The sequence below is a fragment of the Nipponia nippon genome, unplaced genomic scaffold (assembly GCF_047370975.1).
Source record: "Nipponia nippon isolate SJK-2023a ecotype South Korea unplaced genomic scaffold, ASM4737097v1 scaffold_20, whole genome shotgun sequence".
NCBI lineage: Eukaryota > Metazoa > Chordata > Aves > Pelecaniformes > Threskiornithidae > Nipponia > Nipponia nippon.
In genome coordinates, this window is record NW_028262337.1 from 9,147,108 (window position 1) to 9,174,044 (window position 26,937).

At 35.5% G+C, this 26,937-nt stretch overlaps 1 protein-coding gene across 2 annotated transcripts in view; it reads right to left on the bottom strand.

Moving 5' to 3' along the window:
• Positions 1-26,937, bottom strand: part of ADAMTS6 (ADAM metallopeptidase with thrombospondin type 1 motif 6) — a 157,239-nt gene that overhangs the window by 39,542 nt on the left and 90,760 nt on the right. Inside the window, exons 12-18 of one of the 2 annotated variants that reach the window (XM_087759850.1) lie at positions 25,198-25,245; positions 20,268-20,375; positions 13,631-13,776; positions 11,281-11,344; positions 4,245-4,347; positions 3,016-3,149; positions 910-1,033 (exon numbers count right to left, since the gene is read on the bottom strand). In XM_087759850.1, coding sequence (XP_087615976.1) covers positions 910-1,033; positions 3,016-3,149; positions 4,245-4,347; positions 11,281-11,344; positions 13,631-13,776; positions 20,268-20,375; positions 25,198-25,245 — 727 coding nt within the window. The remainder of the gene's footprint in view (positions 1-909; positions 1,034-3,015; positions 3,150-4,244; positions 4,348-11,280; positions 11,345-13,630; positions 13,777-20,267; positions 20,376-25,197; positions 25,246-26,937) is intronic. The other variant, XM_087759851.1, reaches the window with a different exon arrangement.

Sequence of the window (26,937 nt, forward strand, 5' to 3'; positions counted from 1 at the left end):
CAACTTCCTGCTACAAGCAGGGTCAGCTAGGAGATCAGACCAAGTTACTCAGTGCTTTATCCCTCTGGGTCATGAAACACTCCAAAGATGGAAACTGTACAACATTTCTGGGCAACTTGATCCACTGGACTGTCCACCTGGGGAAAAACTTTTTCTTTCCATTCAGTCAGCACCTGTCTTGTTTCAATGTATAGGCATTGTCTCTTCTCCCACCATGTGCACACCACTGTAAAGAGCTTGGCTCTGTCTTCTCCATAACCTCCTCATAGGTATTGGAAGGCCAATACTGGGTTCCCCAGAACTCCCTCTTCTCCAGGCTAAGTAAGCCCAGTTCTCTCAGGCGTTTCTCACAGAGGGGCAAGCGCTCCAGACCCCAATAATCTTAGTGGACCCTCACTGAACTGAACTCTCCAGTGCATCAATCCTTTTCTGTACTCGGGAGCCCCAAACTGGTAACACCAAGATTGCAACACTAATCTTGTCTGTTTTGAGCTAAGCTTTAAACTAATTGCCTACATACATTTCCTGCATTCTTAATAAGATGAACTTAAGAGACATTTCTGGATTCTTTCTATTCTAAAATTCCACATATGACTATAAATATCAGATTCTACCATACACATTAAAACCATACACAACATTACTCTTACTATACCATCATAACTAAATAATAACACCCCCCACACACTTCTTTTTAAGTGCATTAAAGGCCATGAGAACTAAGTATTCAGTACTGAAACATATTATTGTATTTGACATAAATCCAAACTAATACAGAAGAAGGAAACAACGAGACAAAAGGAGTCAAAGTGAATGACGAGCAGCAATGCCGGAAATCAATGCAGCACTGTTATTTGCCAAAGAGTCATCTAAATGCATTGTGCAATAGATGGACATATATGAGCATACCTCCTCTGGGCAATGAATCATTGAAGAAACCTTCAATGGCTTCACATGTACTCCCATCTCCTCCACAAACACGGCATCTATCTTCCTTAGCATCAGACCCCAAAATATTATCACAACCTACATGCTGAGAACAGATAAGAACAAATATTTTAACAGGATGATGGTCTTGCACAATCTTCATAGTTTTTTGAAGTGTTTCTCTCAAGCTTGAGATATTCAGTTCTTTTTATCTACTCTGTTTTTGATAGCTGTTACTGTAAGTGGGTTTTCACTTACCAGAGAAAGAAAATATAAAAAAGGAGAACAAACCACATTTTGGGTTGCTACCAAATCCTGATTAATAAGTACTGTATTTCTACTGAGACTTTCAGAAAGGGATCTCACAGCGGTTTACAAACAATGTAATTATTACAGTTATCAATAAATGATTAGTGATGGTTTTATTTAATATTACAACAGCTGTGTTCCATCTATATTGCTTTGTTAAGGTAAACATTTGCTGTGTGTTCCTTAAACATTTATGCAGCATAAATAGCATTATTGTTCCCAAAGGCATTTACAGCTTCATAGACCATATTTGTACATCCTCCAGGCAAAACTTGCAATTATTTTCCTAAGTCTGAATGTAAGGTGTAAATGACTTCACTGTAAGAATGAATGCAGAATGAAACTTAGTGAAAGGCTGAATTACATGCTGTATTACACAGGATTCAAAAGCCTTTGGAAAAAAGAGGTGTCTATAACTGATCACAAAAAGTACATTACATTTCTGATTATCTACTTGAGAAATCTATGTGCAGTGAACAATGATTAACTCCCTTGTAACTTATTGATTCAACCCTATTACAAAGCTAATGAAAAAGAGACAGATGGATCCTTAAAAAAAAAAGAAAAGAACAGAGAATGAACAAGTAGGATGTAAACAGAATGAGCATTGCAGCTTGCCATTTTTTTCTGGGATTTATACAAATAAGGAGGCAGCTACATAACTTTGTTTACTGTCTAGGAATATTATCTACCACCTTGTAAACAGGTAATACATAGGTCATAAGAGAAGTTAAAATACTCCAAATAATTGACAAAATAGTCTTATTCTAACCATTTACATTTCAACTTTCTGATTCACCAAGAAGACAGAGGCTCAACTCTATTACATAGCTCATTCTCAACCACAGATTTAGTCTGATTGTTATTTTTAAAAGATATCTCAAAACTACTAAAATCTTCTTATGTATAAAGTACACCAGAATTCCACAGGTTATTTCTTGTGGTTTTTTTTTTGTTAGTTTACTAATACATGGCAAATGCTTTTGATCATGTTATTCAATAAATATACATCTTCAGCCCTCAGTTTATCAAAGAACTTAAGCATCGGATTAAGCTTTAGTTATGTTAGTGGTTTCAATGAAATCAAATAATTTTTAGAGTCACCAGCACTGTTCAGATATCTAGACTTAAGTACATAATTAAACGCTTTGCTAAACTGAAGAAGCAGTGGGATGTATATAACCAAAAATATGGCACAGACCTCCAATCCTACTCAAATTCATGTAATGCAGCTCCACAGAAATCTTACAAGATAATCAGATTTTTAGTAAATGGCAAATACTTGCATCATTATACACTTTTTCCGGGAACTACAGAATAATAGTGACAACTTTCTGTCTCAATTACATTAACAGCAATATTGTTTGCAACAGGATGAACTAGCCAGAGAGAAACAGATTAATATGTTCACATTTTACTGTTTTTCAGCCAGAGTGGTGGTCTAATTAATGATGGAACAGGCCTTGGAACAGTGCAAGGAATATGTTCATCTCCTGTTGCCCTTTCCACCGATTCTTCAACAGAAACCATAAAGCAAGAAAAAAGAAGACAAAATGAAGCGTTCTATGAATGCCTGTGAGAAGCTACTGAAATTCATATGATTTGTCCAATTTATGCAATACCTTTTTTATCTTTTTGTCTCAATCTTACTCTTTCATTAACAACTTGACCTGTCAACACTCCCATTTCATGTAAGTAACAAACAAGTACTGTAATTAAATGTAGGAGATAGCAGCCACAACAAAGTAATCCATAAGTACTTTATAAAACATTTGTAACCTTGCATTCTCCATTGATACAGATATCCAGTGAATCAGCATTGCACTGAGTCCCATCTATTACTGCAGGAGCACGTTCAGTGTAAAAATTATAACCTTCAGCCAAGCAGTTTAATGCACATGGTTTAACCCCACCTGGACAACAAAAATGAATGGAAAAAAAAAAAAAAACAACAGAAATCTTGAAAAGTTAAAAATTACTTAAAAATATATATGCATAAACAGATCTGAAATTTATAATCTTAACTCCTACCTGACACATACAACGTATACACTTTATTTAACTTCCCTTTATTGATTTCTCTACTTGACTCTTCTTTCTTGCAAAAAAGATTATTTCGCATAGTAAGATATGGCAAGGTTGGCTGGCTCCATAACGATTCCATTATGTTAATACAACCCTAATGATTATTGAACAATTTAAAACAATAAGGATACCACTTCACCATTAGAAAAACAAGAATTACAAAAGAATGTAGTGCTAGAAGTATATCAGGGTAAATTTCAAAACCAAGATCAGACTATTTCAATTAGGAATTTAGTCCTATCGAATTACACTACAGCTCAGACCACGTGATCACAATGATAATTTTAGGCTTTTAATATAAAAAACTAAGAGTAAAACCATTCAAGTCAATAAAATACAAAAACACTTATTCACTTCGGGTTTAGAACAGGAAAAAACAAAATAATAAAAGGGCAACCTACGAACTTTGAACAATGACAGAAACATAACCAAAGAGAAAAAGAAGTTACAACCCTCTTCCCTGCTGCAAAATATCCTTTTATTGCACAGGGCAATCATTTATAATGCAATTAGTGATGTAGTCTTTAGAGACTCTTAGAAACGCTTTTACTTCTTTCTCCTTTTCCTAATATTCTGACCTTAGGAAAGGAAAACTTACTGAGCTCATCACTGTAGCATGAAAGGCACTTACAGATCACCTATGGAATCTCTAATTCTATTGCCACTGCAGGTGGAGAAGGGCTCTGTATTTTTAAAATGGAGTCCCTACAATGATGCTCCCCTTCACTGTAAAATAAAACTCTACCGAATAGAGACGGCTCTTCTGCAACATTTTCAGCAATTGACAAAAGTACAAGCTTAGCAAACTTAGCTCATTATATTTTAATTAAAACTTTCTATTTACAAACATTACGCTCTATATAACATTTATATAATTTTGAAGACTTCACATACGATAACATTTTTGCAAAGCTAACCATTACCTCCAGTGTAGGGTTTCCAGTTATAATACTTTCCCCGGAAAGGCATATTGTCAAAATCTGCACATTGCTTTTCTCGAAAATCACGGGCCCCTGAAGGACATGGCTAAAATAATAAAGACAAAAAAAGGTTAACTTCTTCCAAATATCAACATAAAAGGAAATGCTTATATGCTTATCTTGCAAACACAATCATGCAAGAGAGTAGGATGTAGTTCCCTGCTTTATCTTGTGGCTCTGATTCTGAAACTTTCTTTATTGCTTTACACTTGAAGTGTCTATTTTGCAATCTTAGGCTGCCATGAAGTAACTGAAGTAATCTAAACAAAGGTAAGTGTTACACAGCAGTTCCCACAAAACTGGACAATCAGAATCACATCAAACTATGCTTCATAATCAATCCATCAGCTACCTCCTTATAAACACCCATTAAAAACAACTGAAAAGATTAAAACAAAATCTTTTTGGTACGAGCTGCAGGCTCAGTTATACTGTACTAAGGAGCTGTACTGAGACATGTTATTAAGGCATCAAGAAAAAAATTAACACACTTTCTAGAGGGCTGTATCACCTCTGAGTACTTGTAGCCTTGACAAAAGCATTGTGTTAAGGCTGAGAATAAGAATACATAACATATTTGGCTCTGATTTTTACCAGTCTCCAAGTGTGAAGAAATAAAAACTGCTCTCATTTAAATTTTCATTACTTTGCATTACCAATTACAAAACTGTAAAGTATCTTTTTCACTTGGAATAAGGGTAGATGTAAGTGAAATTCATCTTGGAAAGAATGACAGGAGAAACAGAATTCTTGGTTATTTCTCACATTTTTCATCAGCAGGTTCAAAACAATAATGACAACTAATCTTGAATAGACCCAGAATTTAGATAGCACATTAAACATTGTTGCCAATGTTTAAGTACCTGCTGAAATTGCAAGCTTCATCAGGCAAAGTATTTGAAATATAGACTAAAATAGTTTTTAGGCTGAAAAAGTATTTGTTTGAGAGAAATCAGTTGTGTTAATAAATATTACTATTTTATGAGCAATGAAAGAGTTCATTTTATGGCAGTTTTACTTGTCTTCTTATGTATCTAAGCCAGTTAGCATGTTCAGGAATCTGAAATGCATTCAAGTGAAAGGGTCTCTATAAACATGGACGATAAAAATTTACTGCATAATGCAAATATTAACATAATAATTATGATTCTCAGTATACATTAATCAAGCTCTTGTAACAGCCAGCCCATTGCAATATGATTCAGAAACTAGAAAATTTTTCTCCAATTTTGAAACCATTGAGATATAAATTAAAATAGTGGACATTAGACAGTATTTAAATTGTAAATTTTCTCTATAAATCACACTATTATCTCCTGCTAATTAAAAATACATTTTTGAATATAATACATTTACCAGTGGAAAAAAGTAGTACTTTCATTCAATAATCCTTCAGAAGATAACAGTGAGAATAAAAAATGACTATGTAAATAAAATAATAAGAATTTTTAAAAGGTTTTTAATAGTAACACAAATTAAATTTGCCTCTTTGCATCATATTCTCCAAGCAGTAAAAGGATCAGTCTTGACCCACCTGAAAAGCTTGAGTCTGAATCTCTCTGAGACTCGTCACTGCACCCTATTCTTCAGTCCCACTCACTTAGGTACTAATCTACATGGCTGGTATTTCAACTGCACCAAGTTCCCCTTACAAGTTAATTAAATCATGCTCCCTAATGAAATCCTTTTTCTAACTAGTTATACCAGGACAAAAGAATAAAATATGAAGACTAGTAAAGAAGGTTCAAGACTTCCATATTTATACTCTTAAAAATTCTTGCAATCTGATCTTTGAGATGTAGTCTTACTTCTCGTGTGTGATGGTGATCTTCAACATCACTTCATAAACTATCTGGATAATGGGGAAGAGTATATATACCCTCAAAAAGTTTGCCAACAGAACAGGGAGGAGTAGTTGATATGGCAGAAGGTTGTGCTGCCATCCAGAGGGACCTTGACAGGCTGGAAAAATGGGCCCACAGGAACCTCATGAAGTTCAACAAAAAGTGCCAACTCCTGCACCTGGGGAGGAACAACCTCATGCATGGGGCCACCGATTCAGTTCTTGCCACAGTTTAAACTGCTAAAATCACTGTTTGTATCCTCTTTTCTTCTTGAACACAGCTCTGGCAGTCTGACAGAAAACCTGCTACACACAAGTATGCGTAGCCTGCAATCTCACTGCTGACAAGAACAGTAGAAAAGGCTGAGAATACGTGGGAGCAGCTAAAGGAACTGTGGAAGCAAAGCCTCTCATACAATGTCCCTGCTTTCATGATATTTTATCTGGTTTTGGTACTCCTGCCGATTAAATCCTGGTTTTGTATACTGCAAGTACTGTTAAATTAATTTCAAAAACTAATATACCAATGGTATCAAAGCTTCTACATAACCCAGTGTCTTTGGCTCTAAAAATGCAAATCCATCAATCCACAGGCACATTTGGTGACCTTTGCAATAAAATAAGTTTCCATTTTAGTGGCTAAGTCCTCTCAGTGAATACTGACAGATGCTATCCCTCGTCTCAGGGTCTTGCTCTTTGTTCAAATCATTAGTTTGAATCCAGCTTTCAGGTGGATTCAGTAAAGTTTTCAGGCAGTCCTTCTGAAGACTGCAGTTACCTGAAATAGCCTGAAACCTGCAACATTCTGTAATCTGAAGCATAAAAAGCAACTTGTAAATTTGTTGTTGATGTTGTTGCATAATTTTCCTGTCTTTTTTAGTATCACACTAATACCTGAGAGGAAGTAAAATTTTTTCATACAGTTACAGTACATGGATAATTCTTGTTAAACAACAGGCTGCTTGTGTTTCCAAATGCTCTTTTAGGAAACTGCAAGTTGTAAGGTAGGAAGCCAACAAGTGTGTAAGAAGAAGGTCCTGAGAAGAAGATGATGAAATAATTAAAATTTTAAGTTTAAAAAAGCGATGACTTTAATAAGAACACAAAAAAATGTAAGACTGAAGCAAAAATAAATCTAACAAGTGTTAACAAATCATTCAACCAACATAGACAGGACGCCAAACATCTTATCTCACAGAAATCTGTTTATCTTGGAGGTTAAAGTTAGTTCAGTAATTGAACTCATTGTGTTTCCTATTAACAAAGGGCTATACTACACCTCACAGAAGATCAGAAACTCAGCCAGAAGGGTGACAGTTGAAACTCAGGTACTGTTCTAAGACATAGTTCCTCACAGGAATGCATTTTAGAAAAAATAGTCTTGAAAGTATTAAAATTATGAAAGCAATGAACAATATCTGTGACTGTATGTATAATGGAAGGAACCAATAAAAACCATTTGCCTACATTCTACTAAGAGAAAAGTCTGAAGAACAAGAATCTTTTAAAGGTATGTATACACACATACTTTTATATAGATAAACCATTCACAGGACTTGTAAGCAAAATGTGTTCCTTATATATATAAAAATTAGGAGGCTTTTACAGTTTTAGATGCATATCAAATTAAGCTTCACACCCTATACATATATTAAGTCAGACAATGAGTTACTTTAACTGAGTAATTAAGTGCTTTGCAATTCTATTAGCATAATTTTTTAAAGTTCAAAATACTTTGGTTGGAAAAACACATATATTTCTGTTAGGGATAGTGTGGTTGGTGGTAGAAAATAAGTTTCTGATGAGTATGTTCTTTCTACCACCCTTTTGTTTCCAGAACGCACTAGCTAATGTTCTTTTCTGCTGATCTCAATGTTTCCATTAGCAGATGCCTTCTGAATTAAGAAGTCATATATGGCTTTGGAAGTGTTTGATGAGAAATAAGCCTAGTAGGAGTGTGTGCACTGTTTCCAAAGAATTAAAATGGTCAAAAGAAAGGGCAACAGAACTAACTCATCTCTGAAAGAAAAATGAAGTCAAAATGAGGTTTTTTTGGTTTATGAATAGTAGGAGCTTTAGGGAGTGCTATGTTGAAAACTACAGATGGGTAATGAATGTTGACTCTGCAAAATAAACTTCAACAGAAAAGATGTACAAACAACACATTTTTCATAAAAACAATGACAGATTTGCATGCTTTTAACGCTTACATTAATCAAACATACCATTCCATTAAAAATGTCAAGCACTAAGGACTATCATAAATCTTGAAACAAAATCTACTAGTCTCAGCAATTCTTAGTTATGTGGAACCCTAAGTATTACTATAAAAGAAATAGACTACAATCATCAAAAGCATTAAGGCAGTAAATTTAAACTTCTGTAAGTACCAACATGTTTATGCACTGGAAAACCATACCCAAAAAATATCCTAAAAAATTGATTCACAGTCAAGCTGTAAGAATGGCATTTCCAAATTGCCTGGCTTAAGTCTGCAATTGTTCAAGACTTGTTTTTAAGACCTAGACAATGAAATGCAAAGTTTGCTTTCCAATATCTTGTTTAAATTATTGACTGAAATCTAAGTGTAGGTAGGGAATGAACATTTTGGAATAGAGGACTATAATTTTAAAAGATTTTGATAAATTGGAGCAGTGGTTTGAAATAAAGCAATGGACGCAAATTACTACACTTGAGTAAGAACAATCAACTGTGCAAGCACAAGCTGAGGAATGACTTCCTAAACAGGAGCTCTTAAGAAAGGGATTTGGGCATTATGGATCAACATAGACTAAATAAATATTGTCAATCCTGTAAGAAAATGAACACAATACTGAAATGAATAAACGGAGTCCCATCACTAAGATGACACACTAAGGTCGAAGTTATACTTATCTCTGACAGGCCTCAGCTAGAATCTTGTGCAGAGGTTTGGGCACCATGCTTCAAGAAGATGTGCACTACTGGGATCCCAAAAACTATTAACACAGAGACTGTCTAGTATAAAGAAGACTAAGAAGAGACATGATAGTATTCCGCAAACACAGGAAAGGCTCCCATAGAGGGAATATTATCAGATGTCTTCTTACTGGGGAAAGAGTAAGTAAGGGTCTTAAAAGATGGGAAAACATACACTATATTTTATGAAAACCGTCTTTATTGTAAGGATATTGAAGAATCGTAATGACATCTCCCAGACTGGAGGGAGGTATTTCAAAACAGGTCAGCTGCCTAACCATCAGTTAAGAACAGTTTATTGACAGTCGATTTTGCCATTGCGTCAGGGAATAGCCTGAATGGCCTCCTCAGATACCTTCTAGGTGTTCCTTCTGTGATCCTATAAGCTTCCTCTGAGTAATAAACAAATAAAGAGAGAACAAGGGAAGCAAAACCAACTAAGAATAAAACCGTCTGAAAAGTGTCTGACAATAAGAAATAACATGATAAGAATAAAACAAATCCTAGCAACATTTCAACGGTACAATAGGTAGTTATGATACTATTGTTAATAATAAAAAAGCATTAAAAATGATGTATATTTGTGAGGGAGCAGGATTATATATTCTGTAAACTTTATTGTATACTAGCTACTGTGGCAGATGCTAAATAATATCTATTGGAGATAAACATTTCAAATAAGAATGCCTGGACAATTACCTCACAAGAGTCCTCAGAGAGTTAAGGGAAGAGGGCTCCAGTGTGCCAATGTGAATTTTTTAACAAGTGTTAGACTCTGTGTACAAACTGAAACAGTGCTAATGTAAAAAGGTCCTTATTTGAAAAGGAGAAATAGAATATTCTAGGTTACAGTTAGCCTGATATCAACCCCAGATAAACAGAAAAGTTGACAGACTTGACTGATACAAGTTTAAAAGAAATAAAAATAATAACACAAATCAGTATTTTGTATAAGAATAGGTTTTATCAACTAAAACTTTTTACAGTTCCTGGTTAAATTAAAAGGATAATGGAATATGCTTAGATTTTGATAAGGCAGTTAACTTAGTAGTACACAACATCCTGACTGGAAAAAAAAAACAGAAACAAACCTGTACTAGTTCAGTAAAGCACACATTAAATTTATTAAATATTGACTGACAGATTTCAAGAGATAGATTTCAATAAGGAATCATCACTTGGTGAATTCGTAGGTGAATTTCCTATCAACTGTAAGAATAAGAAACACACTCAGTGTTACTCAACACTTTCGTCTGTGAATTGAAACTATGAAAAAATTTCTTGCTTATGAAGTCTTCCAATTACAAAAAGACCATCTGAGTGAAAATGAAGAGGAAGGTAAATTAATTACAACAGATAATCTGATAAGCTGGATCCATTAAAATGAAAATTGCACAAAGACAGCCAAGCGCAAAGATAAAAATAAAAAAAAAAAAAAAGATGGTCAAAGTTTCAGAATGCTGCACTGTAATTGGGAAGGTTGTATGACTGAAAAGTTTTACAGCTCCTACTGGACAAGCAGCTCAGCTTCAGTTTCTATTTCAACACTGTGACCAAAAGGCCTAACACACTTCTTGGCTGTGTGAACAGAGCAGCTGTGATTAGCCATAGGAAAGTAATTTTTAATTTGGAAATCTGTAGCACTGTCTAATAATGAGAATAACCTCCACAGAGAAGTTTGCAGAACTAATACTTGTGATAATTAGCAACAATAACGAAAACAAGTTTTTTTCAAGGAATCCGCATATTAACTATTGTATTTGTTCCTGAAATATATCAAAAGATAAACAGGTGAAACAACAATCTGGGTTTACTGTTACGAACTTTCTTGGTTTAAGAAGAAAAGTAAGATGAATTTAAGCTAAAATAATATGAAATCCTGTTTATGTTTATAGTGCTACTGACCTGGAAACTTACTAGTGAACTTCTTTATCGGTGTGTACTTTTTTTGCAGGCCTTAATGCAAAGGCACCAGCTGAGCATCACATTGAGACAAGGAACCTAACATTTAGCAGAATACGTAGGGTGCCTGCAATATAGAAGTGCCCTACAGGACTGTTTGCCAATAAAATGCAGAATTCACAGCTTTTCTGAACTGGGAAAAAATGCATCCATTGCTGCTAAAATGTGAAACAGACAATTTGACTATGCTTCTACAGTGGAACAAAATTTACTTACATCAGTATTACAGGAGCGATACCGCTTCCTTTCTCCAAGACAGTATTTGCCTCCACCTGAAGGCCTGGAAAAACATGTTTTATGTATTAGTATATGTATTATTACAAACACAAGTTCATGAGATATACTAATGCATTATTAGTATAAATACAAGTCCAAGATATATATATTATATAAAAAAAAATAAAAGCACATGGAAGTTTTAAGGTGAGATTTTAAAATACTTTATTTAATAAGAATTGTAGCATTGACTTGAATTGAAGCAGATACAAAACAACACAGAGTACTTGAAAATCGTCACTCATATAGTATTCATCTAGTTTGCATGGATCCCAAGCAATACAGTTTAATTGGATTTTGAACATACTAAAAATGCATTGTTTTTAATTATTTGCTTGCTTTGTAAAATTAGAATGAGAAATGTGCAAACAACCTATTCGATACTTTTTTTTTTATCTTCTCATATTACACTTGAAAACAAAACAAAATGAAGAAACACTGCCTGCTAAATACTGGAGCCAGCAAAGACTGCATTTTCCAGTTCAAGAATCTGATTCTGATTTGAATTAAGCAGTATTAAATCTGAGGAAACTCCAAAGTAAGAAGGTACCTATTAGTGCGAATAAGACATTGGCTCTTAAATTCCCAAACTGTTCAAGAACCTTATCTATCTTCCACAGAGGTCAAATAATGAATTAACATTGACTTAAATGGAAGACTAATCAATCAGACATCAGCTCTTTGGCCCATAGCTTGAAAGCAGAAAGGAAAAACACTTGGTGTTTGTTTTATAATAAAGAAATAAAAGAATTTACAATTAACTAAAAAGAAAATCCAATGCTATTTTTCACATTACAGATATTTAACCAGGCAACACTATCCTTGAATCAAAAGGAATTTTCTTCCTAATGCAGACATACACCCCCCTGCCAAATGCATTTGCTTGCTGTACTGTTAAACAATTAAAATTTGATCACCTTTCAACGTACCAACCCATGTATGTGGTGACAGGAGTAGTTAAAAAATCTTAGGAAATTACTCATGCTCCAAACAAACATTTCACTAGCATTTTTACATACTGCTGTGAAAAAAATAACGAATTTAATTTATTATTCTCTCAGTAACATAGTCTGACGTGTTATAGATGCATATGGATAATTTTTGCTTTTGAATCCATTCAGTAAGTAGTGCTATTTGCCAGATTCTATAGTTATTGCTAATGATAGGAGGTGAACAGACCACCTTAAGCAGCAGTAAGGTGACATTATGGTGTCTGTCTTGCAGAGCTCAGTGCAAAGCTGATGTACAGCCTGGCTTGCAAAACATGGGTACAAGATACAAAGCACCTAAGTGTACAGAGAGGAGAAGATAAGAAAGGAGAGACAAAAGCCACAACACGGATTTTCATTAAAGCACAAACACCTAATGTTTTCAAGAAAAAGTGGTCTTAAAAACTAATAATGGTGATGGAAATAGCGATTATGGGACATGACAAGAACAAAGTAGAGAGTAATAAAACTATCCTTCTGCAAAGACCTATAGCTGTGATGAGGTAATCCGAACAGGGCAAGCAATAACAGAAAAAAAGCAGTGATTCATTCAGCAAAGAACAGCAATGGAAATAAGTAAGCATTCCTCATCTGAGAAGCACTAGTGACAGAGAGAGGAGCACTTACCTGACAGACCTTCTCTGGAACAGTGCTCAGGACATTGGAAAGCAGACAGATGACAGGACCAGTACACATACACACAACAGATCAAGCTGTAGTGGAGAAGCTGGCCCTTCTTGAGAGAGAGTAGTTGGACCAATAGGGAGTAGTGGCAAAGAGAGAAGTTGCTGACTTGTTTTAAGAGTCAGTGGAAAGTCACAACTAAGTGTTGGACACGACAGCATATAAATGTATTGTATGTAACATAATATTACAAACTATGGTTTATATGTAAGCAGTTGTATGCAAAAGCTTGGAAATACGGTGTTGTTTTTTTTAATAAGTAACTGGCAATACTTATTTTATATCCTAGACAAGCATTAGAGGTAATATGTCTTAAGGAAGAAATCTATCTAAGGCATAATTTAAATATATTTTGCATGAACAGCAAGCTGCAGAAAGAAAACCATTTTGCTTACTGCTAAATATAAATCCAGCTATCTTTACAGTACATAAAATACATTAAAAATGTTAAAAGTATGCCTAGTGAACTTCTCCTGTTTAAGTGTTTCTGTCTGCTATTTTGAAGACAAATGTTGGCAAACTAGCAAAACAGTTTTACAGATAATATGTGAAACCACAGTTTTGAGTAATTTCCAAATGTGTCTGTCTGTTGGCTCCGGCTTACTTTAGCTACTTACGCTGGACTGTCACAGTGTCTTATAGATGAGGAGACTCCTCCCCCGCAGGTCCTGCTGCACTCTCCCCATATTGACCATGGACCCCAGCCCCCATCTATGCTCTGGGGCCAAGTGCCAAAAGGTACGCACTCTCCCTGATAACACCACTGAAAGATTTCACAAAAAAACACAAAATTAGCTTCCAGCCTGACAGAGTTACCAGGACAGAAAAATATACGGGTCAAGCAATGACCAATTATAGGCATTAGCATTCTCTGTATAGATAACAAGACTAATATTTTACTTTTTCTAGCCATGTTTAGACATTGGTGAGGGTGTGTGTGATTTGTTAATTGTCTTCAGTAAGTCCTGAATTACTGGTTCCTAACACACACCAGAAGTTAAAAGCTAGCTTAAAATAAAGATCATCTTTTTTCTTCATACATCCTCCTTAATGTTTCACATTAAAGGAACGGCAAGTTGCTTACATTCTTTTAAACACTAAGATTCATTTCTAAGATTAGTTTAGTAAAACACCCTCCACTTAGGATTCATGCGGGGGGTTCATTAAGCAAAATGAAAAATTCCCCGCAGTAGTATTTTTAAGAAAGTATTCCCTTACATTTTAAAAAAAAATCTGGAGGTTACAATCGAAGAAGAATTTGTTGCAGTACTTCATTTATACTAACCCTACAGACATAATAAAAGCAGTGCCAAAGCATTAGATGTGGTACAGAAAATCATTATATAATAGTGACTGGCCACTTATTCAGGGACAGAATGAACATGCGTACTTCACTCATGCAAGCACTTAAACTTGGCAATATTGTTACTTACATTGGACATACAAAATGACAGACAATTAGTACAAATAGCTAATTGTCAAAATAAGCTTATGATTTCCTTAGTCAGAAATCTTTTTTAAAACATTCAGAAATAATCCTGGAGCCCACAGTTTGATCCACATTCTGGTGTCTACTGCATCACTGAGAATCTGGAGCAGCTCAGTTAGATAATCCTTTTGCACAGAAGTCATGGACAGATAGACATATCCCTGTCCACCCATAAGCACTACTGGAAGACTCAATGTTGACTTTATACTAATAGGTACAGCAAAGCCAAGTTTTCTCTTCTCCCAAGTCCTAAGTCCCAGCAATGTGGGACATATGTAAACAAGTAACTACAGCCATTCACAATGACCTGAATTACTCTAGATTTTTCTGAAAGCAACCGAAAAGAGAATTTAACCTTTAGTCATTACCCAGGAAAAAAAAGGAGTTTGATATGAACAAGGATTTTACAGAGTGTTTGCTAAAGAAAATTAATAAAACTCCTTATTTTTAATTAAAAATTTCATTTTAACTTCTAGACTGTCAAACATGCCAGAGTCTAAGTGTGTAGCGCTCAAAATTTACATTAAAATGATATATTAATATTAAATGTGTAGCTTATCATCAGCAACCATTTAATATAATATTTCCTTATTATATTATTTTCTTGTTATTTCCACATTAATAAGTGAAACCTGTAGCACTATTTTTCTAGCCACATTCATTCTTCTTTCTTCTCTCAAAACATTTTTATCCTCCATGACCTCTTTTTTCTCTGTATGTGCTGTACTTGTTTTAAAACACACAGCTGTTATAATCCAGCACATTTCTGTTTATAAGCTTCATCTGCCATCAATTAGAGAAACAAAAAACAAGCATTAATGAGTCTACAGAAAAGATAAAGCAGACTATTTTAAATCTCAAGTTCAAAATGTGTTGCCTTTTCTACCAGGCCTGGCTGGGACAGAGTTTTCATCATAGCAGCCCACATGGTGCTGCATTTTAGGTTTGTGACCAGCATGGATAACGCACCAATGTTTTAACTACTGCTGAACAGTGCTTGCACACCATCAAGGCTTTCTCAGTTTCTCAACCTGCCACTCAAGTGAGCAGGTGGGGCGGGGGGGGGTAAGAGGTTGGGAGGGGACACAGCAGGGACAGCTAACCCAAACTGAACAAAGGGACATCCCATACCCTGTAACATCATACTCAGCAGTAAACTAAGAGTGGGGCTGTTTCCAAAGTAGCCACTGCTCAGAGACTGGCTGGGTAACAGTCTGCTGGTGGGAGGTAGTGAGTGATTGCCTTTGATCTCTTACTCGCTTTTTCTTTCTTTTCCTTTCACTTACTAAACTGTCTATCTCAGCCTATGTGTTTTTCTCACTTTTGCCCTTCTGATTTTCTCCCCCATCCCTGAGGGGATAGTAATCGAGTGACTGGGTGGGGGCCTAGCTGCTGGATGGGGTCAACCCACCACACCATTCAGAAAAAAAAAAAACAAAGACACAAGGTTTCATGGAGTTGTACTGAGGAAAGGAGGGTTTATCCTTCTTGGAGTTCTTTTTGGAGTAAATTTACAAATCAGGGGCTTATGTCAATAAGCAGGCATCCATCAGAGGAACATACCCTTCATGTGGAGCTTCTCTTAAATCCAGACTATCGCCAAATGTCTGCATAACGCATAATGCAGTCCGTACACTGAACTCACATTTTTAGCTAGTACAGATATATCCATATGGCACAGTGTATGGTACGATTATGATGAAGAATGACTTACGTGAATTACACATGAGGGATTAAAATCTTCTGGTTTTCTTCTCATTATAGTGATAAATTAAGTGATTGATAATTATTTTATTAACTAAAGACAATAATCTCCTTGCAGCATTCTATTAAAGATGCCACACAAGTACATGAACAGTTATCTAATGCTAAGGTCAAAAGCTAAAGCCTAATATGCTTCTAAGAGTAAAAATGGTATGCTAATTTAATTAAAAATACATTTTATATACTACAAACATGTCAAAGTTAAGAAATGAAACACAGAAACTCAGAGTTAAAGTTAAACCAGTAAGAATACCACATATGTAAAACAGAACATGCAAACCATCCTAACTCTATACTATTATGACTGTATATAATAGGCAGCTGCATTTCACCTGATTTATTTTTCCAAAGCTGTGGAAAATCCCTGTACTCTGTAATTTCCTCTGTCATGCAAACACTGTCTTCCCATTCCCATATTCCCCTATAAAAACTCCTTAAATGTTGTTTTTTCTTCTCTACTGAAGTTAAATCTGAGGACTTACTGCTCGCTTCAGCGTCTCTTCTTAATTTTCTAGTGAAAATTTATCTTTCACCAGAAGCCAGTGATGCATAGAATCTCTGTCAGAGTAATCCAAAATGACCAAAATCTTCATTATTTCTAATGGGACTGCAGAAATATGCTCTCTCCACGAATTATAGCAACCTCATCTGCTATAATGAGGTAAGGACTATTGAGTAACCAGTATATGAAGAAACAAGAAGAGGTGACAGCTATGTTAAAACACCAATCCTTCATGAAAGGTTTAGAACTGAAACGTTAACTCTTCTGTAACACTGAATAAATAACTTTCAATTAGTTCAGCTAGAAAGACAGTGGTGAAGCATTTGAATATGTATAAAATGTGCAAAAAACTGTGAATAATGTAAGCAGTCTGAAATTTCTCTTATAGTGATCATTAACAATAAAATAAAACATGATATTGTGGCACATTTGAGATCACTTTTATATGAATATTAGCTGTTTAACAGAACTAAGATTTACAATAGTATGCTTTCAGAAAACTCACACAGCAAGGACTCTAATATTGAGGAAAATTAATTTCATCTTTTGTAGGAGGAAAAAAAAAGATTAATTCAATTTAAATTTGCCATCTTAATTTTACCAATGTATTTTCAATCATTGCTTCTACAATCATTTTGTAAGAAAACTTAATGTCCAATAATAACTTAAATTTACCTTATCTTAATGTTCAATGATAACTTAAATCATCACACAATCTAGCTATATAAACTGTCCTTTCATCACACTGTGTTCTCACTTTTTGTACATTTGCCCCTCATTTACATCCCTAGCATGGATCTAAACAATGATGTTAGAAAAGGTTACTTTTTTTATTACTTTAAATTCAAAGACAAAATAAACATCCTATCAGTTTTGTCTTATTGTTTTATATGCACCATTTCCTCATCAGAGTTTTTTTTAAAATCTATGAGTTAGTTTACCTTCGCAAACACATCTCTGGGTATACCAGAGAGAAAGTTCATGTATATTTAAAATTATTATTACGAATTAGGAAAAAGTGTACCTTTTTGAACACAGTCGATACGTAAAACCCTTCACCAATGCATGAACATATTAAAGCTTCAAAACAGAACAGAAGTACAAGTTTCATCAGTAGCAAGAAACCACTCTATTCTCTTTCCCTGTATGCAGAAAACAGCTGAGTAATTTTTATGGACAACACTCTAAAAACCTTCAGGCATAGGCAGACATCTACTGTGGAAAATTTCAACCCACAGAGTTAAAAGTTTGGCAGGTATATATAAGCAACTGAAAGAAGGTTTTACAATAGAGTGTTAAGCCATTTTAATTGTAGACATCCCTCCCAACTCTGCCAATAAGATATTAATGCACATTGCATCAAATTTTGCTTTGAGTTAATAGTTACACCAAACTTAAATTAGTGTAACTAAAAGCAGAAACCGACCCTTGAATTATGATGCAGTACTCTGAGATTCTGTGAGATTCTGTTAGGCCTTTAGAGCAGGGAACGTCATTTATTATATATTTGGACAGAGCCCAGGAAAATAGGGCCTAATTTGGTTGTGGCCTTTAGGTGTGACTACAATATAAATGTAGTAGTAGCAGTAGTAGCAGTAGTAGTAGTAGTAGTAGTAGTAGTAGTAGTAGTAGTAGTAATAATAACAATAAAGTGTTATAGAATTGCAACCTATTATTTTCTCCTTAGTGTGTAGCAAAGAGAACTACATATTTGGAAAGCACTCATGTTTTCTGGTTTTTTGCTATCAGGAACTATTAATTTACAGGAAACTTTGAAGCTGCAGTTTACAGATACAATTCTCTGCTCTTAACAGGCATGAACAGTCTACCTTTGTAAAACAGTACAGATTCTATCATTTCCCTCTAAAATCTAATGATGGAACGAGATACTGATGACTGGAAAAAGATGTTTTGTAGAGAGCAAACTGATTAAAGCCTCTGGCAAGTGGACACAGTAGTAGGGTCTTAAAGCATCTCAACTTGTTCATTGTAGTCTCATGGTTTAAAAAATATAAATTGAGGTAAATTGCTCCTTGTTATTGACAAGGACTGGTGGTTCCAAAATAAACGTAAACTGTTGATTTAAGAGTAGGGCTTCTAACATTTTCTATTACTCTAATAAAAGGTAACATTTTTGGTAGAATGCGAAGGTCTCTCTATTTTCATTGGCTAACTCTAAGCGCTCTATTTTTTTAAATGACCCCTTCAATGAATTTATTTAACATGGTTTACCAATATTTTCAAACTCAGCATGGAAAAGCCATCAGAATGATGCTAGGTCAGAGGCCCTGAATGAAGCCGTCAACAAGCATTAATAAACTGTGACAGCTGCCCAAAAGCTTTCATTCTTTTTGTTTAAACACCAGATTACAAGTCAAAATGCAGTGTAATCTTTTTTGAAACCAGCCCAGCTAGCATGGCAAAAGTCAAAATGAGAATAGATGTCGGTAGTCGTTGTTAGGAAAAAATCCAATCTGGAGCAGTAAATCTTATGGACAGATGCAGCAACTCTCAGACAGATACTGGAAATTGTTTAACATAATAAGCACACTTCACTTTGTACAAGCCTACATAAAAGATATTATATTGAAAAAGGCATATGGAATTATTTTTTTTCCTCCAGTACATGCCCTGTGAATTAATAATTTAAAATATTTTTCTCTCCTCTGTAGAGATCTGTATAGATTTTGCCTTGTAATTGACAAACACTGTCTTACTATTCTTAATCTAAAACTAAGTTTCAGAACTTTCTCTGTAACTACTGATAGACAGACATTGTTTTTAAATCCAAATTTGTATGTTCAGACAGATACAGCAGCACTAAACTTATCTATTGCAACACTGACTTTCTGTACTTTTCTGTCAGGTAGAAGAGTTTATCAGACTGCACAGCAAAGTCCTTTAAAGCTAAACAGTTATGCAAGTATAACTGAATACTGAAAGAATAACTGAAAGTCAAAACAGAAAGGCCACTGGGAAATATGGGCTTTTAGAAAACCCTTTTATTAAGGCAACATTTTTGTATATGCTTGTATGATTCAGCTTATATGTGAAGGAATAAAGATTTTTTTTAATCTTCTAACAAAATAAGAGAGTTCAGGCTCTAGATCTATGTTACACATTTTCAAAGTCCGTGCCAGACCTAGAGTTGTAACAGTCCTTTATGGAAGAGTGCCATAAAATTTAATAAAGATTAAACTAAAGAGTTTTTACAAAAATTACTAAAAAATATACAGAGAGTATGCAACAGGGTTTTTTTTTAATGATCCAGGCTACAGAATTTTATAGTGACGACAAATGTTTTATTAAATTACATATATAAAATAATTGTGAAATAATTCTGTAGGGTACTTCCATTAGGATGCAAATGTATTCTGAAATAATAACTCTTTTTTGAACTCTTCGGGTTGCATGTAAGTACTTTAATTTTCTAGGTTTTTCTTCCTGCAGTCTTAAAACAATAAATTGCTTCTTCAAACAATAAATTATTTGTACTCACCCCCTTTTCAATGCTCCCTGTTTGGCAAAGAGTACCTTCAGCTGCTGGAATGCTGTTGGTAACACAGCGGTTACTTTTGCTGAGGCACCAGAGCTCTCTACACACTTCCTAGGAAAGAAGGCAGAAGCAAGTTGATCAGAATAAAAGCTTAAAATTGCTTCTAGTCCTCATACACACACGTATACACAAATTTGTTTTAAATGGAGGCTATTAAGAACTGGGCTGAAGAGAGACATCTATAGATGGTTGTGAAATATTCTGGAGCAATTTCAAAGCCACCATACCATATTTTACCTAACAGTATTATGCCAAAAAAATATTTGGACACATTGAATGTGTTTTTCACACCTGCCATGCAAGTAATGTTTTATAGTTGCCTTTTTCTTCATTAGTGCTTAGTATATACTGGGCTTAATATATTTCAGTGTTGCTGTAAAAGTAGTCTTCAGATGCGCTGTATCATTTCCATTACTGTCACTATCTGCCTCAAAATTGCATGCTAAAAGGATACTATTAATTTTTAAATATGAAACAGCAACAATTAGTTTTGTTTCCTTCAGTTAAAACCAAAGTTTCTGAGCTCAGACTACTTGCACTCCTCTTCTGTAACACTTGCTAAAACAGTGCACATGTATTTAGTACTAATTGAGCTATGTACTAAAATATTTCCTTTAGGCTTTTTAAATTTCCAACTGATATTTCATAAATTTTTTAGCCTATCCTATTTCCCTATGCTGTCAGCATTAAACACAGGTTTTCAAATCATCTTTCTTCCTACTGTATTTGGTTTTGCACATTTACTCATTTAAATTAAGCCAGTTCTGTTGACATTGGAGATTCATTGTTAAAACTATCTAGGGGTTGAAATTCATAATGTGGGCATGATCCAAAGTTGGCTGAACAATGGAAATCTTCATAGTTGCTTCAGTTGCCTTTGGATTTGGTTATGTATGCAGAATGGAATCAGAAGTGTTTTGCTTTTACAGTAAATTACTTACATGATAATCTTTGTTGTATTACTTTGAGAACTGTGCAAGAGTTCACAACCTGCTTATAGATATTTTCTATTTTTAAGTATTTTTTACAATTTGAAAGATACTCAGATCTTTAAAATGGTCTTATGATAGTCATTACTATTTAATTTTATTTAACTGCTGCTTGAAATCATATCCTACAAATAATTCTTGTATAGATTCTATGGCTGAACCTTGGCACAGAGAGTAAAAAGGGAAAGACAGTGTGAGTAAATGAAAGTTATTAGGTGCGTGCCCCCCTGCCCCACCCCAAAGTTCATTGTTTCTCTGAGGAAATGAATGAGTATCTGGCACCTGGGCTATCTTTTCTATACACATCAACAGGAACAACTGTTAAGTTTTATGCCAAGATTCATGTTTCTTGCATTGTACTGCATATACAAATGGATTTATTTATACATTATTCACTAGCAGCTGCAGTAACAGTTCAACAATACAAGCTTTTATTGAATAATGCAAAATTCTTTTCCAAGTTTAAAATCAGCCAGTGCCATTCTTGCAGGATTGTTAATACAGTGTATATAGTTTCATGACTGGTAGAAGCAAGGTATCTTTTAAAAAATCCATTAAATATACCATATTAGAATGGTCTGAAATGATGAGGAATAAGTACTGATGAGTTCTGGAGTTTCCATCCAATTTTTGACAAATAGGCCTAAACTATTTCTTCCTGTTTGGTGGGTGGCTCTATGAAAACTTAAGCGCATTGTTGAGCCTCTTCTTAGGAGAAATATTGCCACTTGTAAAAGCATACCTGCAGCCAATGTAAAACTATCTTACTTTTCAGATTAGAATTTTTCATTGAATAAATGCAAACAGTACAAATATTTAGTTCCTTAAATCTCTGAATAAAACACTTACTTTTGCCACTCAGCTGATAAAATTTTCAGATTAAGATACACACCCACAAATAAAGATATGGTTTAAGATACTGAATAGAACAGGGAAAGAACAGAAGACACATCACAAAGATTCTTGAAAAATCTAACTAGATTACAAATTTCACATCCATTAAGGTGCTAGAATTCAACACTAAATCAAATTCATATCTAAATCAACCATGAATCCAAACTTCAATACAGTCTGGATTTCAAAATGAAAACCTAAAATTGGTTCCTTTCAGACACAGTATGAGGTGCTCCCATCGTAATTCTGCCTTATTTACTGTTACATTTAATTTACCTTCTCATTTTGTTGAGCTAAATTAGTGTAATTTACTTGCTTATGTTTCATGTATGGTTTACATTGTCAAATCATAACTAAAAGTGTCAGATTGTGACGATTCTACTTGTGACCTTGTGTTTATTTTGCATCTGATCAAGTTCAAATATTTAAATTAATAGCTGTGCTGACTTTGTGATGTTTGGTTCAATGTTCTGAAAAGCCAAAAATTCAATTGCATTAAGAAACAAAGATTTCAACTATTCCAATATAGACAGAACCTAAAAAATCAGATCTGGATAACAGTCTGGAATTTGAAAACATCTATGCTCTCTCGGAAGCACAAAATCAGTTTATCCCCTATAAAAGAAAGAGAAGTAAGTGGAGCAAGAGGCTCCCTTGGCTCAACCACGAGCTCCTGGGTCTGCTTAAAACCAAAAGAGATGCGTACCAGAGATGGAGAAGTGGAAGATTTTCCACTGAGAACTACAAGGGTATTGCCAGAGTGTGCAGAGATGCAGTTAGAAAGGCAAAAGCTCAACTTGAATTGGAACTGGCCAGAGACGTCAAAAATAAGAAAGGGTTCTTCCGGTATGTAAGTTGCAAGCGGAAACAGAAGGAAAACATAGGCCCACTGTTAAAACAGTAGAGGTGAATCACCAACAATGCTGAAAAGGCAGAGGTTCTCAACACCTTCTTCACCTGTGTCTTTATCAACACTGTTGGGATCCCAGGCAGTGGGAACGAAAATCCAGGAGGATCCAAACATAGACCCACCATCAGTGAAGAAGGAGTTAGTATGTGAATTATTACAGGAGCTTGACCCCTACAAATCGATGGGCCCTGATGCCATCCACCCGAGGGTGTTGAGAGAGCTGGCCGATGTCATTGCGGGGCCACTCTCCATAATCTTCAAGAAGTCGTGGAGATCGGGGGATGTCCCAGTGGACTGAAGGAAGGCAAATGCTACTGCTATCTACAAGAAGGGCTCAAGGGAGGATCCGGGTAATTATAGACCCATAAGTCTTACTTCAGTCCCCAGGAAAGTCATGGAACGGATCCTCCTGGGGGCCATCACAAGTCAAATGAAGCATGTGACTGGGAAAAGCCAACACAGCTTCACCAAGGGGAGATCATGCCTGACAAATTCGGTGGCTTTCTATGATAAAGTGACCTGCTCGGTTGACATGGGGCAAGCGGTTCACATTGTCTACTTGGACTTCTCCAAGGCTTTCAATACGGTTTCCCACAGCCTCCTCCTAGAGAAACTGATGCGTTATGGCCTGGACAAGTGGTCTGTGCAGTGGGTGAGGAATTGGCTGACAGGCTGCACCCAAAGGGTGGTGGTGAGTAGCTCTTTTTCAAACTGGCAACCCGTCACAAGTCAGGTCCCCCAGGGATCGATACTGGGCCCAACGCTATTCAATATCTTCCTAAGTGATCTGGATGATGGGATCAAGTGTAGCCTGATGAAGTTTGCAGATGACACCAAACTGAGTGGGGAAGTGGACGCTTCAGAAGGGAGAGTCACCCTGCAGGAAGACCTGGATAGGCTGGAAGAGTGGGCTAACAAGAACCTTATGAAGTTCAACAAGGACAACTGTAAGGTCTTCACCTGGGAAAACATAATCCAGGAGTGCAGCTCAGACTGGGATCCACCTGGCTGGGGAGCAGCTCTGTGGAAAGGGACCTGGGGATCCTAGTGGACAGGAAGCTCAACATGAGTGAACAGTGTGCTGCTGTGGCCAAGAAGGCCAACAGGATGCTGGGTTGCATCAACAAGGGCATCACCAGCAGAGACAAAGAAGTCATTATCCCACTCTATTCGGCACTTGTCAGGCCACACCTGGAATGCTGTGTACAGTTTTGGTCCCTGTTATACAAAAAAGATGTGGACAGGCTGGAGGGGGTCCAGAGAAGGGCCACCAAGATGATCAAAGGTCTGCGAAGCCTGCCGTATGAGGACAGACTGAGGGAGCTGGGTTTTTTCAGCCTTGAGAAAAGGAGGCTTAGAGGTGATCTCATTGCCATGTACCTGTACTTAAAGGGTGGCTACGAAGAAGATGGAGACTCCCCTTTCACAAAGAGTCACATGGAAAGACGAGGGGTAACGGGTACAAGTTACTCCCAGGGAGATTCCAGTTGGACATGAGAGGTACATTTTTCGCAATGAGAACAGTTAACCATTGGAATAATCTCCCCAGGGAAGTCGTTGACTCTGCTACACTGAACACGTTTAAGACTCGGCTGGACATGGTGCTGGGCCACCTTGTCTAGATTGTGGTAGAAAGGTTGGACCAGATGATCCTTAAGGTCCCTTCCAACCTGGTAATCTATGATTCTATGATTCTATATTTCAGGGTGATTTGAATCCAGAATTCTGGTTTGTGCTCCAGAGTTTATGTGCAGAATATCACTTTTGATATGCCTACCCAAGTATACCATCTATATATTAACTTATAAGGAGAAATAATAATTAAAACATGTATTTCATTGACAGGTTAACTTATCCACAAATGAGAGTATTTAACAATTTCCTTCCGATAGGATTCTTTCTGTATACTCAGGCTTCTTCATGGCACTAGACTCCTCCAAATTCACTGAACTAACATCACCCAGACATTTTAATTCCAAACAAATAATCAGCTGAATTGTGTGAATTAATGGATACAGCACTCCAAAACTATTTTAGTCATTCATCTGTTTGCAGGATGATTCTAAGCGTTTCAGCTCACCTCCCTACTCCACAAAATGAGAAAAATATCTTCCTTCTTCCTAAATTGCTTTGGGAGATAGAATGAAAAGCACTATATCAAAACTAGATATTACTGACATAGTCTGGTAGTCCTTATTCAGACCTTAATTTCAGCAGGAGTTTGCCTCAGTAAATCCCTAAAGACAAAACAGAAGTAATGTAAAATTACTATGGGCTGTATCATACTATTAATATTAGAGCAAAAACCTCTGCTTAAATCAGAAAGGAGTTCAGTTTGAGACAGACATACGATATCCCAAGATCAACAGAATATTTCCTTATGGAAAACTACGCAAAACACAGAGGATTTATTAACTAAAATAACACATTGTATCAATTTGTAAAAGTAATTTATACTTAAACCAAGAAATTAAAGCATTTTTGCAATTTCTTTTAAATATAGCCAAACTTCTTAAATAAGTTGTTTGTTTTCCCCAGCTGTTTTGCATTTGAAAGACTAGAATCTGAAGTACATTCTCCATCACCCTGTACATGAAATGAAAAATAACATTAATAGTCATTTGAAAACAAATAAGATACCTAAAAAGAAGTGGAAAATACATCTGTGCTGTTATTCTATTAAATGAAAATGGAACTATATCAGGTACTACTATGGCTATGTCTTCCTTATTTTCAGCTGATTTTGGAAAGTTAACAGAGAAATTCTGACTAAGGTGCATAAAGCTTTCTGTTCTCCAGCTCAACCCTATACCTAGTACTACCTTAGTTTCATAGTTACTGATTTGAGCTATTTCCTTACTACCACCATCCTATCTGTAACATCTCTAAGCAACTGTTTTTAATAAGCCAGACTTAAAAACATATGAGGAATTGCCCTGGAAAGGTCAGGCCCAAAATCACTAGTAGAAAGTATACTGCTTTTTTTCACACACACTAACATGCACACACGCATGCACACACACCCACCCACCCATCCATACCCACCCATCAACATAAGGTGACCCTTTAGAGTAGCCTCTTCTTCATTGGCCGACACAGGATGAAGCTAACATATCTTTTGCCAACATTAAATGTGTGAATAATTTACTGAAACTAAGAGAAAGAAGCATAATCTGAAAATTAATCACTGACCTCAAAGTCAGTCTCTAAATGTGTGGATTTAATAACTATTAATTTGTAAAGCAAACAGGGGGAAGTGTTTTAAAAATCCAGGAAACATAAACTGAAGCTGAGGCCTTTCACAAGATCAAGACAAGATAGATGACAACCTGTAACGGTGTATCTTAGGGCTCCATGACTTCAGTTTGGAATTCGGATGCTTGTATTTGCAGTAAATTAAACAAAGCTGAACCCATCTAGAGAAAAAAAACAGCAAATCAAATTATCTTCCTTTTGCCTAAGTGTTATCAATGATGGAGCCTCTTTCTGTTGTGTTAGGCAGAGTTACATATAGGCATTTCAAATTATGTAACATCTAAGCATTCTATATCAAATTCATCATAAATGGTTAACAATACAGCACAATGAAAACTCAGTAATATGAGCAAAGATCAAATTGCTGTGCTGTTCTTAATGTTTTCAACACTAATGAAAGCCTCCAACAAAAGTTAGCAGTTTGGCCTATAATATTAAAAAAAAAATAAGATGGGAAATACATTCAAAATGCATATTAAACTGATAATTTGGGAGTTTAATTTTTTGTTCATAAAATTTTACAATGTTAATTAGTATTTTATGTTACTTCAGCATGTTTAATCTG